Genomic DNA, 13,008 nt, shown 5'->3' with positions numbered 1-13,008 from the left:
CATTCTATATTCTCCCTCCAATCTCTCGTGATTGGTATTAAGGAAAAATCTATCTGCAGAACTTTGTACAGGGTAATTGCAGTGTTGCTTATAAAAATACGGCCATTTATGTTCCACTCCAACACGAATCATATCCAGTGGGAAGGTCTGTTATGCCCGTATACATTTCGAATTACGTCTTCTTCTTTTTCCCTATTAATAGGCGCTGCAGCAGCTGTAAAAAGAAAAGAAGCTTGCGTACCAATAGTTTTTTTGAAGAGTTTCCCCGCGTACCACTGGGAACGCTGCTCCTTGCAATCCACCATTTTGTCTATGAAGATTCCCAGCGACAAACAGCGCGGAGATTAAACCTCAACCCAGGCCTGGTGTCAAAAATATACCGACGGCTGCAAGATGTGTGTTCCAGAGATCTGGACGAGAGGCCTTTCATACCATTTGGAGGACCAGGAGCCGCCGTTAAGTGTGACGAGAGCAAGTTCAATCACAAAGCTAAGGCAAGAACGAAAAATGAAAGCCAAGAACTCCAAGAAACACTAAGAAGAAAGCGAAGTGAACCTTCACTAGTTTATCGAAGATTCTAGAGGAAATCTAAGTTGGCTCAAAACAAACTCTACAAATTATAACCTAAATACAGTTTGACTGATCGAACCAGTGTTAATTAGTTTTTTTTTTCCCTGAAATTCCGTTACTAAGGCGACCATGTAACATTCACTTAGTCCCCTAATTGGTTACTGGTGCTGTATTGAAAGAACAGTGAGGTAAAATATCCTCATTCTGTACGCAAGAATATTCAAAATCTTTCGGGTAGAAAAATTCTGTTGGTCAGATGACAAGCAGAAAAATTCTCCTTCGCCACTATTGCTTTCTACAGCTTTCTTATTTTTCCTTACCTACGTTAGTGTAAAAAATGAGCCAACTGACTTTGATTTTAACCTAAAAATTACAATATCAAACAAGCAAAAGCGAAAGTATTTTGATACAACATAACTCATAACGTTCAGCATGATTAGATTATCATCTGCGTAAGTGCGCGTCAACTGCACGCGCGAGATTTTATATGTAGCGTGCGCACATAATGCAGAGATGATCCCAAGTTGTTTAGCCGGAAGATGATTGGTGACCAAACATGATCACACATCGCTTGGTTACCAAACATTTTGACGTTATGCTTAGTGGCCCACAGGCAGCCCAAGCTCACTACGAGAAAAGCGGACGTGACTCTTACCGTGTTGCGTAACGTTTTATATTTATAAAGGTTTGTATGGGATGTTATCGGTTTGCCTTAAAAGAGAGAAAAAAATGTCTTGTTTTGAAATATAATGGGCTCACTTTATTGCCTTGTTGTTTTCTTTGTTGATTCCGAACGTCTCAGGCCATTTTGAAGCGTTTTCGGCGAGTTAGCGCTATGTTGGTGTTCAAGCTCACTACGAGAAAAGCGGACGTGACTCTTACCGTGTTGCGTAACGTTTTATATTTATAAAGGTTTGTATGGGATGTTATCGGTTTGCCTTAAAAGAGAGAAAAAAATGTCGTGTTTTGAAATATAATGGGCTCACTTTATTGCCTTGTTGTTTTCTTTGTTGATTCCGAACGTCTCAGGCCATTTTGAAGCGTTTTCGGCGAGTTAGCGCTATGTTGGTGTTCAACTGCTAAAAGAAAGACAAGGCCGGAAACCTATTTTAGAAGCGTCCGTCGCCCGAAGCGAATAATTCCGCCAAAAAATTTCCACCAGTCTCGATTCCTCCAGAAAATCAAAGCAGAGATGTTGCAGTTCCATTTTCCATTCACTCGATTCACAATTCCTCCCCCAGATCTTTTCCTAGCGATACTTTTATCTCCAGATCGATAGGCTTTCCCATTTCGAATTTGGCTGGTTGAAACGACCACTGTCCCTTCGCCGATCGCACAGTATGTTGGGTAACAAAAATAAGCCCGGCGAGGGTAGCCAGCGGCCTGCAGTCCAAAAACAAACCCGTTAGCTCCCCTGGAATTTCGCCGCAGGTTTCGTTCATAGCTTGACACTCAGGAACGTACACATGGCGATCGATCTCGGGTTTCCACTGAGATATTTAAATTAGTAAACACATTTTCATTCGATGTTGATTGGTCGATCAAAACAATGCGGTCTTGACAAAACCTCTCGAGGGGACCAGGGGAGCTAACGGGTTTGTTTTTGGACTGCAGGCCGCTGGCTACCCTCGCCGGGCTTATTTTTGTTACCCAACATACTGTGCGATCGGCGAAGGGACAGTGGTCGTTTCAACCAGCCAAATTCGAAATGGGAAAGCCTATCGATCTGGAGATAAAAGTATCGCTAGTGAAAGATCTGGGGGAGGAATTGTGAATCGAGTGAATGGAAAATGGAACTGCAACATCTCTGCTTTGATTTTCTGGAGGAATCGAGACTGGTGGAAATTTTTTGGCGGAATTATTCGCTTCGGGCGACGGACGCTTCTAAAATAGGTTTCCGGCCTTGTCTTTCTTTTAGCAGTTGAACACCAACATAGCGCTAACTCGCCGAAAACGCTTCAAAATGGCCTGAGACGTTCGGAATCAACAAAGAAAACAACAAGGCAATAAAGTGAGCCCATTATATTTCAAAACAAGACATTTTTTTCTCTCTTTTAAGGCAAACCGATAACATCCCATACAAACCTTTATAAATATAAAACGTTACGCAACACGGTAAGAGTCACGTCCGCTTTTCTCGTAGTGAGCTTGAACACCAACATAGCGCTAACTCGCCGAAAACGCTTCAAAATGGCCTGAGACGTTCGGAATCAACGAAGAAAACAACAAGGCAATAAAGTGAGCCCATTATATTTCAAAACAAGACATTTTTTTCTCTCTTTTAAGGCAAACCGATAACATCCCATACAAACCTTTATAAATATAAAACGTTACGCAACACGGTAAGAGTCACGTCCGCTTTTCTCGTAGTGAGCTTGGGCTGCCTGTGAGTGGCCTAACATGCATTCCTTCCAATGGGAGTAGAAGTATTCTAAGTTATTTAACTGGGGTAACCGCCGGGCTAATGGACTAATATAATCAAACGCAAAGTAAACCTAACACCAGTTTCATTTATCAAAACGGTAAAGGAGAATGCTCAGCTATTTAACAATTATTCGCCGAAGGCGAGGTGAATATCGTCGAATAATCCCCGAGACGAAGTCGAGGGGATTATTCGACAATATTGACCGAACCTGAGGCGAATAATTGTTTTAGTATAATTTCAGAGCTGAACAACAGATAAATTTCTAAAATCATAACATTTTAGTAACATTTATTAACATTTTATTTTAGCATTTTATATAAACCGCGTGGAGCGGTTTATATTGCGTCATATAAGGAACCGCTCGACCAATCAGATTGCTGGAAACTCTTTGCTCAGCTCTGAAATTATACTAAAAGGCATTGTTATGTGTTCTTAAGACTTTCTATGCAGTAGCAAATCCGTTTGCCTCTTTTTCAGTTTAACCGAGGAAGGAGAGCAGCCAGAGATGCTTGGGTATTTGGCATAGTCACTACCGACTTTAGTCCAGCTCGTGGTTACTTCCAAGTTGTAGAGAGGCGGGATATCGCGACACTGGATCCCATAATCTCGAAGTGTATCCGACCAGAAACAGAAGTCTACACCGATGACTGGGCCTCATACAGAGGTATGGAACACCGTATAAATAACGTCGCCGCGCACCGAATTGTCGTACATGCCCGACACTTCGTTGATCCTGTTACTGGCGTCCACACTCAGGAGGTAGAGTCCTGCTGGAATAATCTTAAGTTGGGGCAAAAAATAAGAAGAGGTATGAAAAAAGAAGATCTTCAATCATACCTGGACGAACAGATGTGGCGTCAGTGGAGAGGGGGGCCTCACAGGCAAATTATGCAAAATTTTCTAGAAATTTTGCCCCTTCAGTATGCAATTACCGACGCAGCACTTTAATTTGTTAGTTTTAAGGCCACGGCTGATACTTAACCTTGAAGAAAATCGTAAAGAAACATTTTTCTTCTACTATATCTTTTAAAAATTTTTTACCTTAGCTGCTTTCGATGCGATTTAGCGAAAATTTTAAAGACATAACCGACTGATGGAAGTTTATGAACATCGTGTTTAGAAAGATGATTTTGTATGATAACAATCACCAAAACAGAAGCAGAGTTTTTTAGTTCAAAGTTTGCCAGAAGTTATAATCGCTAAAATTTGTAGTTGGAAATCCGCCAGTGCTTTAAACCCTTTTAATTTTTTTCCAAAAGCGCTCTATTCTAATTCCGTTCCTGTCAAGAAACACTAACCTTTCAGCCGCTCTAGATTTTCGCATGAAGAGTTCATGCAGAATTTGAGTGTAGGTGGACCAAAAATAATGTTGGCGACATATCATAACATGTTTATAATTCGAGCGAGATTCTCATGTTAAATTTGATTTTATTACGTTTTCGCATCTTTCCTTTGACCAATGGAAAAGACAAATGTAAAATAATATTACAAAAGACTGCGTTTGTTCATTTATTCACTAACTAATAAATTTGCTTTTCATTGTCGCTCAATTAAATTATGATATTCATTATTCCAGTAAATGTTAAATGTTATACTTACGACTATTCCATGTTTAATAAAATCTAAAAAAGCAAATGTAGCCTCCTTGTACGTTTACATAAGGTCATATCCAAAGCGCTGTTCCTCGATGGATGGCCGTAGGAGGAACTCCAAAAACGAGCTGGATATGAAGATAACGCGGAATCCTAAAGGAAACGGCTTCCCCGAAAATAACTGTTCCCCGAAGGGACTGGAAATTTCTTGCTTTTAGTTTTTTTTCCTTTGTTTTTGAAATAAGGCCTTCCAGATTTAGAGGTTAGAAACTCCCTGATCTCAAGCGAATGCTGATGACTGCGAGACTGAACGACGTAAAGTTATTTGTGATTTTATTTCGAAAATTTATTTAAGCTGTCTGACAGCAGAGTCAAATGATTCCATGTAATTAGTTACACTGCTATACAATGTGTCCATAACTGTCCCCCTACGGTACCAAAATTTATAGTTCCTTTCAAGTTATTTCCATACCGTACAAGCTGCTTTGTTCTGATGTGAGTGGTTAGTAACACATATCAATGGAACTTTTAATTTCATGTGTTACGTGTTCGCTTTGTTAGAAACGACTGTTTCTAATGACCCGAATATGACAGCTTCCTGAAAGAAACGGCCGCCCAAAACTAACAGCCTCCTTTGCTTGCTAAATCCGAAAATTACGGGGGGGGGTTGTTACTTACAGAACTCCACGGTATGGTGTAGGGCTGGTGGGGTCTAATGGGAAGGGATATATATTTTTTTCGTGTCGTGGTGAGTGCGGTTTCGAATGGTCATGCGAGCAAAAGGTTTTTCTGACCGAGCACGAGTAAGTCTTGAATACAAAGGATATTCAGGAAAATGCCATCTCGAATCACAGTGAAGTCTTCCATGCAAATCACAGTAGTTATACCATAGCTCTCAAAAATTAAATTGGTGATTAAGCTCAAGCCAAGAGACCGTGATCTAGGTCATAGACTCTCGGCTAAAGCTAATGAACGAAAATATACTTCCTTAAATAAGGGTGTATAACGAAAAGTTGAAATTCTTTTAAAGTTGGATGACTCTGCTCCTTGCCCGAATGTAACGGTGAATAAGCTTAGCTGACTATTTTAAAAGGTACGAAATACATTTTTTAGTGCCTGATGACAATATATTGTCAGCCTGAAAAGCTATGCCATTGCTGTAATTGGTTTTAAGGCACACTATTCTTAAAAACAACAAGTTTCTCAAATTAGCGCAGAGCTATGGATTGCTTCTGAAGCGCATTTAATGAGTTTTGCCCATAGAGGCGTATGCTCAGAGTTAGCCAAGATAACAAAAATGAATAAAATTTGCACAGATATATTTGAAGAAAGGATCATTTTAAGAGAAAAAGGTTAAAGATCAAAGTTTATGGACTTGTTTCTCACGTGTAAACCATTTAATGGAACCCTTGGTTGCTCAACGTCTCTGCAGTTTAGTTTGCTGTCATCCCGAACCTTTTGCAGCCTTTATGTTTCCCCTGGTTCCACTGAGTTTGTAAAATTGCTTTTCAAGTCTAAAAACCCGTTGATGATAACAAGATGTCTCCTCTGTGTCTGCCGCGAGCGTTTCATCAGCTGCCCGTTCCCACGCCAGAAGTGCTATGAATACAACAACAAGAAGCCTTTTAGTATTGATCGCTAAACACAGTAGTAACTTAGAAGGATGATAAACTCTCCCCAACCCAATCGCTTATTGGTGTTCCAAAATAATACAACGGCGGCCATGCTGGTGTTCCAAAGTTGAACTCTTTTCTTGAGTGAACACTTTCTTTAGTTCCAATAAGTTTGCATGCAACGCGAGTGGTAACGCGCAATAAGATTTTAAGTCGGAGGCTTTCTTTGCGAGCTCAGATGTCTCTAGCTTACAAACACCAGAATAAATTTACTTCGATGATTCAGGACAGGACACCCGCTAGAGCTCTGGGTATCAGGTGCCGGCATTATTGAAAAAACTGTTTATGTTTGTTAGTATCATGATATTTTTCTATCGACGAAGTGTATTGCGTTTCATTTTCCCCCAGATAAGTTACAATACAATGCATATACAATATTTAAACATGGTGAGGTTTAAAGCTGCAAGCTTGTTGGACCATGTAGAAAATAAGTTGTAAAAAAAAAAAAGAAGCTTTCAATGAGGAAACTATAGGGCGCAACATGCAGTTGACTGAGCATTTTGAATCAATCTTTCATGAGTATTTGTTTGCTTATCGCAAATTTCACAGTTGTCCCACGGCTCTTTTAGCCTTAACAGAGGACTGGAGATCTGAACTTGACAAGCACAACATTATTGCAACGGTAGCGATCGACCTTAGCAAGGCGTTTGATTGCCTACTCCACGATCTGCTCCTTGACAAAGTTAATTTTTGTGGACTTGAAAAAAATTCCGTTTCACTCTTACGGAGTTATTTATCTTCCCGATATCAACGGGTTACTGAGGAATACTTTCTCCACGTGGATGGGTGTGCATACCGGAGTACCACAAGGGTCATTACTAGGACCGCTATTGTTTAACATCTTCATGAATGACCTCATATTCGCGGTTGAGAATTGTAGACTTCTTAGTTATGCAGACGACACTAAACTCTATTTATCAAACCATGATCCCCGAGCATTGGAGGAAGCCTTAAACCGAGACTTAGCCAGTACAACACAATGGTTTCGATAGAATGTGACGGTAGCAAATCCATACAAAGATCAGGGTTTGGTGTTAGCTGATTTGGTGTTAGCTGATTAACTGATGAAACACTGATTGGGATTTCCAGTTAGAATGCGCAGGGAGGTCAATACCTATTTCCAGTGAGATAAAATTATTAGGTGTAACATCGGATGACAAGCTGAAATTTGATGCTCATGTAGCATCAATCTGTAGAAAGATGGCGGGTCAGGTTAATGCTTTAAATAGGCTCAAAAATATCCTGCCTCTTAAAACCAAGGAAGCACTTTATCGCGCATTTATTTTACCTCACTTTGATTATTGTAGCCAGATATGGCACCACTGTGGGGAAAGGAATACAACGAAAATGCAAAGGGTAAATCAACGTGCGCTTAGATATGTATATAAAGATAAGGTTATTTCATATGAAGAATTGCTCGATTGTATCGCCTTGAATACGACACTGAAGAGTCGTCGGAGGACTCAAGACATGTTGCTAACGGTCGATAACTGCTTTCAAAATAAGGCTCCCAGACCTATTGCTGACTTAGTTCAACAAAGGAGGAATGATTACAATTTAAGAGGCAATAACAAGCTTTCCTTACCTAAGATTAACAGTACCAAGCATGGTCTTAAGTCATTTCGTTATTTTGCCGCTAAGACATGGAACGCGCTACCAGATGCTATGCGCGCAAAGGCTGGCACAATAACATTTTTTCACGATACCGGTCGCCTAAAATTTATTCAAAATATATGAACTTCATATATTTACTTAACGGTCCTATCCCAGTTGGCTTGTTAGCTCAATTGATCGAGCGCTGCACTAGTATCGCAGAGGTCAGTGGTTCGAATCCCGTAAAGGCATGATTTTTTTCAGGTCTGATTTTCGCTATTGCATAAATAGCGCTCTCTACTGCGAGGATCGTGCATCATACGTATCTACAACCGCAGTTCAAAATATATGAATTTCATATATTCATTGTATGATTTATCATCACGGGTTTATTACGAATCAACTTAACGGCCTGCTCCCAGTTGGCTTGTTAGCTCAATTGGTAGAGCGCTGCACTAGTCTCGCAGATGTCAGTGGTTCGAATCCCTTTCAGGCCTGACTTTTTTTCAGGTCTGATTTTTGCTATTGCATAGAGCTCTCTACTGCGAGGATCATGCATCATACGTATCTACAACCGCAGTTCAAAATATATGAACTTCATATATTCATTGTATCTGATTTATCATCATGGGTTTATTACGAATGCTACTGCTACTGCTACTGCTACTACTACTACTACTACTACTACTACTGCTGCTGCTGCTGCTGCTGCTACTACTACTACTACTACTACAAACAAGCCGTGCCTCCAGAATCGAAAACTAAATCAGTACTATGTACTTACTGGATAGGAAACTATTTGGTTCGAGGTCATGACGCGATCCTATCCCAGTTGGCTTTTTAGCTCAATTAAGAGAGGGCTGCACTAGTATCGCAGAGGTCAGTGGTTCGAATCCCGTAAAGGCATGATTTTTTTCAGGTGTGATTTTCGCTATTGCATAAATAGAGCTCTCTACTGCGAGGATCATGCATCATACGTATCTACAACCGCAGTTCAAAATATATGAACTTCATATATTCATTGTATCTGATTTATCATCATGGGTTAATTACGAATCCTGCTACTGCTACTGCTACTGCTACTGCTACTGCTACTGCTACTGCTACTACTACTACTACTACTACTACTACTACTGCTGCTGCTGCTGCTGCTGCTGCTGCTACTACTACTACTACTACTACAAACAAGCCGTGCCTCCAGAATCGAAAACTAAATCAGTACTATGTACTTACTGGATAGGAAACTATTTGGTTCGAGGTCATGACGCGGTCCTATCCCAGTTGGCTTTTTAGCTCAATTGAGAGAGCGCTGCACTAGTATCGCAGAGGTCAGTGGTTCGAATCCCGTAAAGGCATGATTTTTTTCAGGTGTGATTTTCGCTATTGCATAAATAGAACTCTCTACTGCGAGGATCATGCATCATACGTATCTACAACCGCAGTTCAAAATGTATGAACTTCATATATTCATTGTATCTGATTTATCATCATGGGTTAATTACGAATCCTGCTACTGCTACTGCTACTGCTACTGCTACTGCTACTGCTACTGCTACTACTACTACTACTACTACTACTGCTGCTGCTGCTGCTGCTGCTGCTGCTGCTAGTACTACTAGTACTGCTACTGCTACTGCTACTGCTACTGCTACTACTACTACTACTACTACTGCTGCTGCTGCTGCTGCTAGTACTACTACTACACTACAACAAACAAGCCGTGCCTCCAGAATCGAAAACTAAATCAGTACTTTGTACTTACTGAGTGGGAGGGCCGGATAGGAAACTATTTGGTTCGAGGTAATGACGCTTGGACCGAGTGCACAAAGGTCCGTGTCTCGTGACCGTCAGCCAAATATTTTGCCGTCCGGTCCGAACATTAAGGAGCCCCTCCCAGGGGTTTTAGGAACAAGGGAACTGGAACATTTATCAAATTACTTTCAAGGAACAAGGGAACTCTTGAGTAGATTTTTGGGAACAAGCGAAAATCGATCTACTTTCAATAATAGTTTTTTTTTTAACTTTCCGAGCCTCTAAAATATAAAACAAATATGGGGAACAACGATAAACATTTTTGGGGATAAAGGGAACAATACAAAAATTTTCGGGATCAAGGGAACATGAGCTAAAAACATTTTTGGGAACAAGGGGTTTTGTTAATGGGGAAAAAGTAATGAAATCCAAAATGATTAAGGGATCAAGGGAACATGTACCCTCCCTTCCCCCGTGTAAATAATGCCTAAGCGGATGTCACATTTTTAACCTACGTGACATCATTATTGGCCGCCATTTTAATGTCGCGTCGCGCCAAACCTTTGAAATTCAATCTTGCTTTGTCAAAAGACGAACCACCCTTTCATACAGAAAAATTTAAAAAGATTAATCTTCAAAACCAGACAAAGCGCGCCCGCGACTGAAACTCTTTCTAGCCTTCAGCGTGGCATCCCCTTCGTGAGAACGTCATTATTACAAAGGAAAGGCATTGATAATGGAGTGGGTTAATTATAACCAATAACCTTTTATGGAGAAAATCTCATCACATCACTGTGGTTCTCAGAAAGGTCCTAAGGGACTTGGCAATAAACTGGGAAACCCCTTTACGTGACGACCTCAATAAAGAGGGGGTAAACCGACTAAACAAAGTAATACATTAAATTCAAGACCTTGCTGAATTATTTGACGATAAATGTACCAATTACTGCCAATACCAGAACTTGAACAAAGGAAATGAATTTATTAACCGCACAAAGGTAAAAATGACCTTCGAATATCTTAGCATACTCTGCTTGTAATCTGAGGTTATTTGAGCAGCTTATACTAACAAGGAAACTTTACCGTTTCAGGCCGTGACCGAAGATCCCAAACTTTGTAAAATGCCTCATCAAAAGGGTAATTCCTCATTTTCTAATTTTGATGACGTCACTTGAAAACCAGATAAAGCGCGCTCGCGAATGAAACTCTTTCGAGCCTTTAGCGTGGCATCCCCTCCGTGAGAATGTCATTATTACAAAGGACAGACCTCGCTGATGGAGTAGGTTAAGGTAAGATACTAGGGAACCCCTTTATGAAAGGACATAAATATTAAGGGCTGAGCCAACTAGACAAAGCATTCCATTAAATTCACGACCTGACTGAAGAATTCAATAATAAGCGTACCCACTACCGTCAATACCGGAACCTAAACAAAGGAAATTAATTTATTGACAGCGCAACGGAAATGTTGACTTTAAAAATAACATCACACTCTCGTAATTAGAGGCTATTTCAGCAGCTTACACTAACAAGGAGACTTTAATGTTAAAGACAGTTATCGAAGATCCTTATTCCATAAAAATGTCTCATCAAAAGGCCGAAGTGGTTTCCAAGTCCAACGAATTAACTTTTCTGCGAAAAGTGGATCTGGAATGCTGTATTTGGTGAGTTGAATATCATTGCCGGCTTTCATATCGCCGTCGCATTTCCAGTGCGACTATATTGCCATTTTCCTTTTCAGTTATAACATCGTGTTAAGGCCCGTTACCCTTGCCTGTGGGCACTCTGGCTGCCAAAATTGCATGGAAACTTGGGCGGAATCGAAAGTCACACCGGTATGTCCCCAGTGTCGGGCAAAGTTTCGAAAAGAAGAGCTGAAGATCAATGTGACGATGGACAAGGCCACCCGAGATTTGCCTGTTAAATGTAACAGCCAAGGCTGCCAGTGGAAGGGAAACTATAGCGATGCCAACGATCATCTAAAACATTGCCCAAAAGTACGAGAGAGGTGCCCCAACGAAGGATGCCAGCACGTAGCGGCACGGGAAGAAATGACAGCACATGCTTGCCCTAAAGAAAGGATCGCATGTTCAGGATGCCAACTGCGCGTAACGAGGGAAAAACTACAATTCCACCGTAGATCTTGGTGCAGAGATTCTGCAGCTCTATGCCCCTTGAGATGTGGAGCGTCATTACCACGGTATGTTGCACTGATTCGGATAATTGAGCATTGCGATGTTTTAGTGTTGGCAATAGTTTTAAGTGAGGAAATTTTTAACGTGAATAGCAGTATCCCTGTATTTTCTCCGTTCAAATCTAAGATCACGGGCAGTCCTAATTTGTGTCTGGTGTCACACATTACGGAACGTTGTGACTCAGCTGCATTCTTCAAATATAACTGAAAGAGAAGAGTTATATTTCACGATCAAGAAACGATTTGAGAAACAGATATAATGCCTATCATTCAATGGGGATCTAGGGGAAGGGCAAAGTGATACTCCCAAATGACTTTAAGTCCCCCATCCCCCCCCCCCCAACCATCCCCTCTACAGGGCTGTAGCCAGATTTCAGGACAACACGAGGCAAGTTTCGAGCGCCGAAGGCGCGAGCCGCTAGCGGGGTCTGGGGGCATGCCCCCCAGAAAACTTTCAAATCTAGAGGTTTAGAAATGCTATTTTAAGGATTTTCCGTGGCATTTTTGTTCAGAAAAGTCAATCTTTAAGAAAAAAATTAAAAAGGCCAAAGTTAAGACGAGGCAATTGCCTGGTCTTGCCTCATGCTAGCTACGCCGCCCTGCTCTAGATCTCCCCAAAGTTTACATCAAAGTCAATTTGTCTACAGAACCACCCTAAGGGTGTCACGCTTTTCGCACTTTTTCTTTTTCACTTTTTTTTTTTTATCACATCAACTGTTTGAATATATAACACCAGTAAAAATGGAAGATCTTGAACTATCACATACCTCTTTGAATTTTAGAAGGAACATCAACCTACATCTTCACCAATGCCCAGAGAAAGCTTTAATGTGCCAAGTACCTGGGTGCAAAAAAATTGTAAAAAGGAAGGACATGAACGTCCATTTGACGGAATCAACCACCAAAGTGAAAAGTCAGAACATGTAAAAATACAACTGCAACTACACGCCAAATGATACACTGTACACAATTAAATTGAAGGATTATTATCTACAAAATGAAGGAAATGTTCACAACTGATCTTTCCAGCACATTGCAAGCAACTGGGTCATATATTTATGAAAGGAAAAAAAGCACATGTGACATTATATTCACACTACACTCAAATATACAAGCTAGATCCAAAGTGAAAAGTCAGGAGTCACATGTAAAAATACAACTGCAATTACAGTCATGCCAAATGATACACTGTACACAGTTAAATTGCCT

The 13,008-nt window shown here is 40.7% G+C and overlaps 2 protein-coding genes across 2 annotated transcripts; both read left to right on the top strand.

Moving 5' to 3' along the window:
• LOC148724865 (uncharacterized) lies at positions 1 to 4,630 on the top strand. Its single transcript, XM_088731291.1, has 2 exons — positions 1 to 494; positions 3,473 to 4,630. The coding sequence occupies exons 1-2, from the start codon at positions 153 to 155 to the stop codon at positions 3,941 to 3,943; spliced, it is 813 nt and encodes a 270-aa protein (XP_088587417.1). The 5' UTR covers positions 1 to 152; the 3' UTR covers positions 3,944 to 4,630.
• Positions 4,631 to 11,125: 6,495 nt separating this feature from the next.
• Positions 11,126 to 12,978, top strand: LOC148724864 (TNF receptor-associated factor 5-like). Its single transcript, XM_088731268.1, has 2 exons — positions 11,126 to 11,805; positions 12,582 to 12,978. Exons 1-2 carry the CDS (start codon positions 11,408 to 11,410, stop codon positions 12,724 to 12,726), a joined length of 543 nt encoding a protein of 180 aa, XP_088587394.1. The 5' UTR covers positions 11,126 to 11,407; the 3' UTR covers positions 12,727 to 12,978.
• The last annotated feature ends 30 nt before the right edge of the window (positions 12,979 to 13,008 follow it).

Source organism: Stylophora pistillata, chromosome 8 (genome assembly GCF_964205215.1).
Source record: "Stylophora pistillata chromosome 8, jaStyPist1.2, whole genome shotgun sequence".
Classification (NCBI taxonomy): Eukaryota; Metazoa; Cnidaria; class Anthozoa; order Scleractinia; family Pocilloporidae; genus Stylophora; species Stylophora pistillata.
The sequence above is the reverse complement of the archived record's forward strand: the minus strand, read 5'-3'. Positions and strand labels throughout refer to the sequence as shown.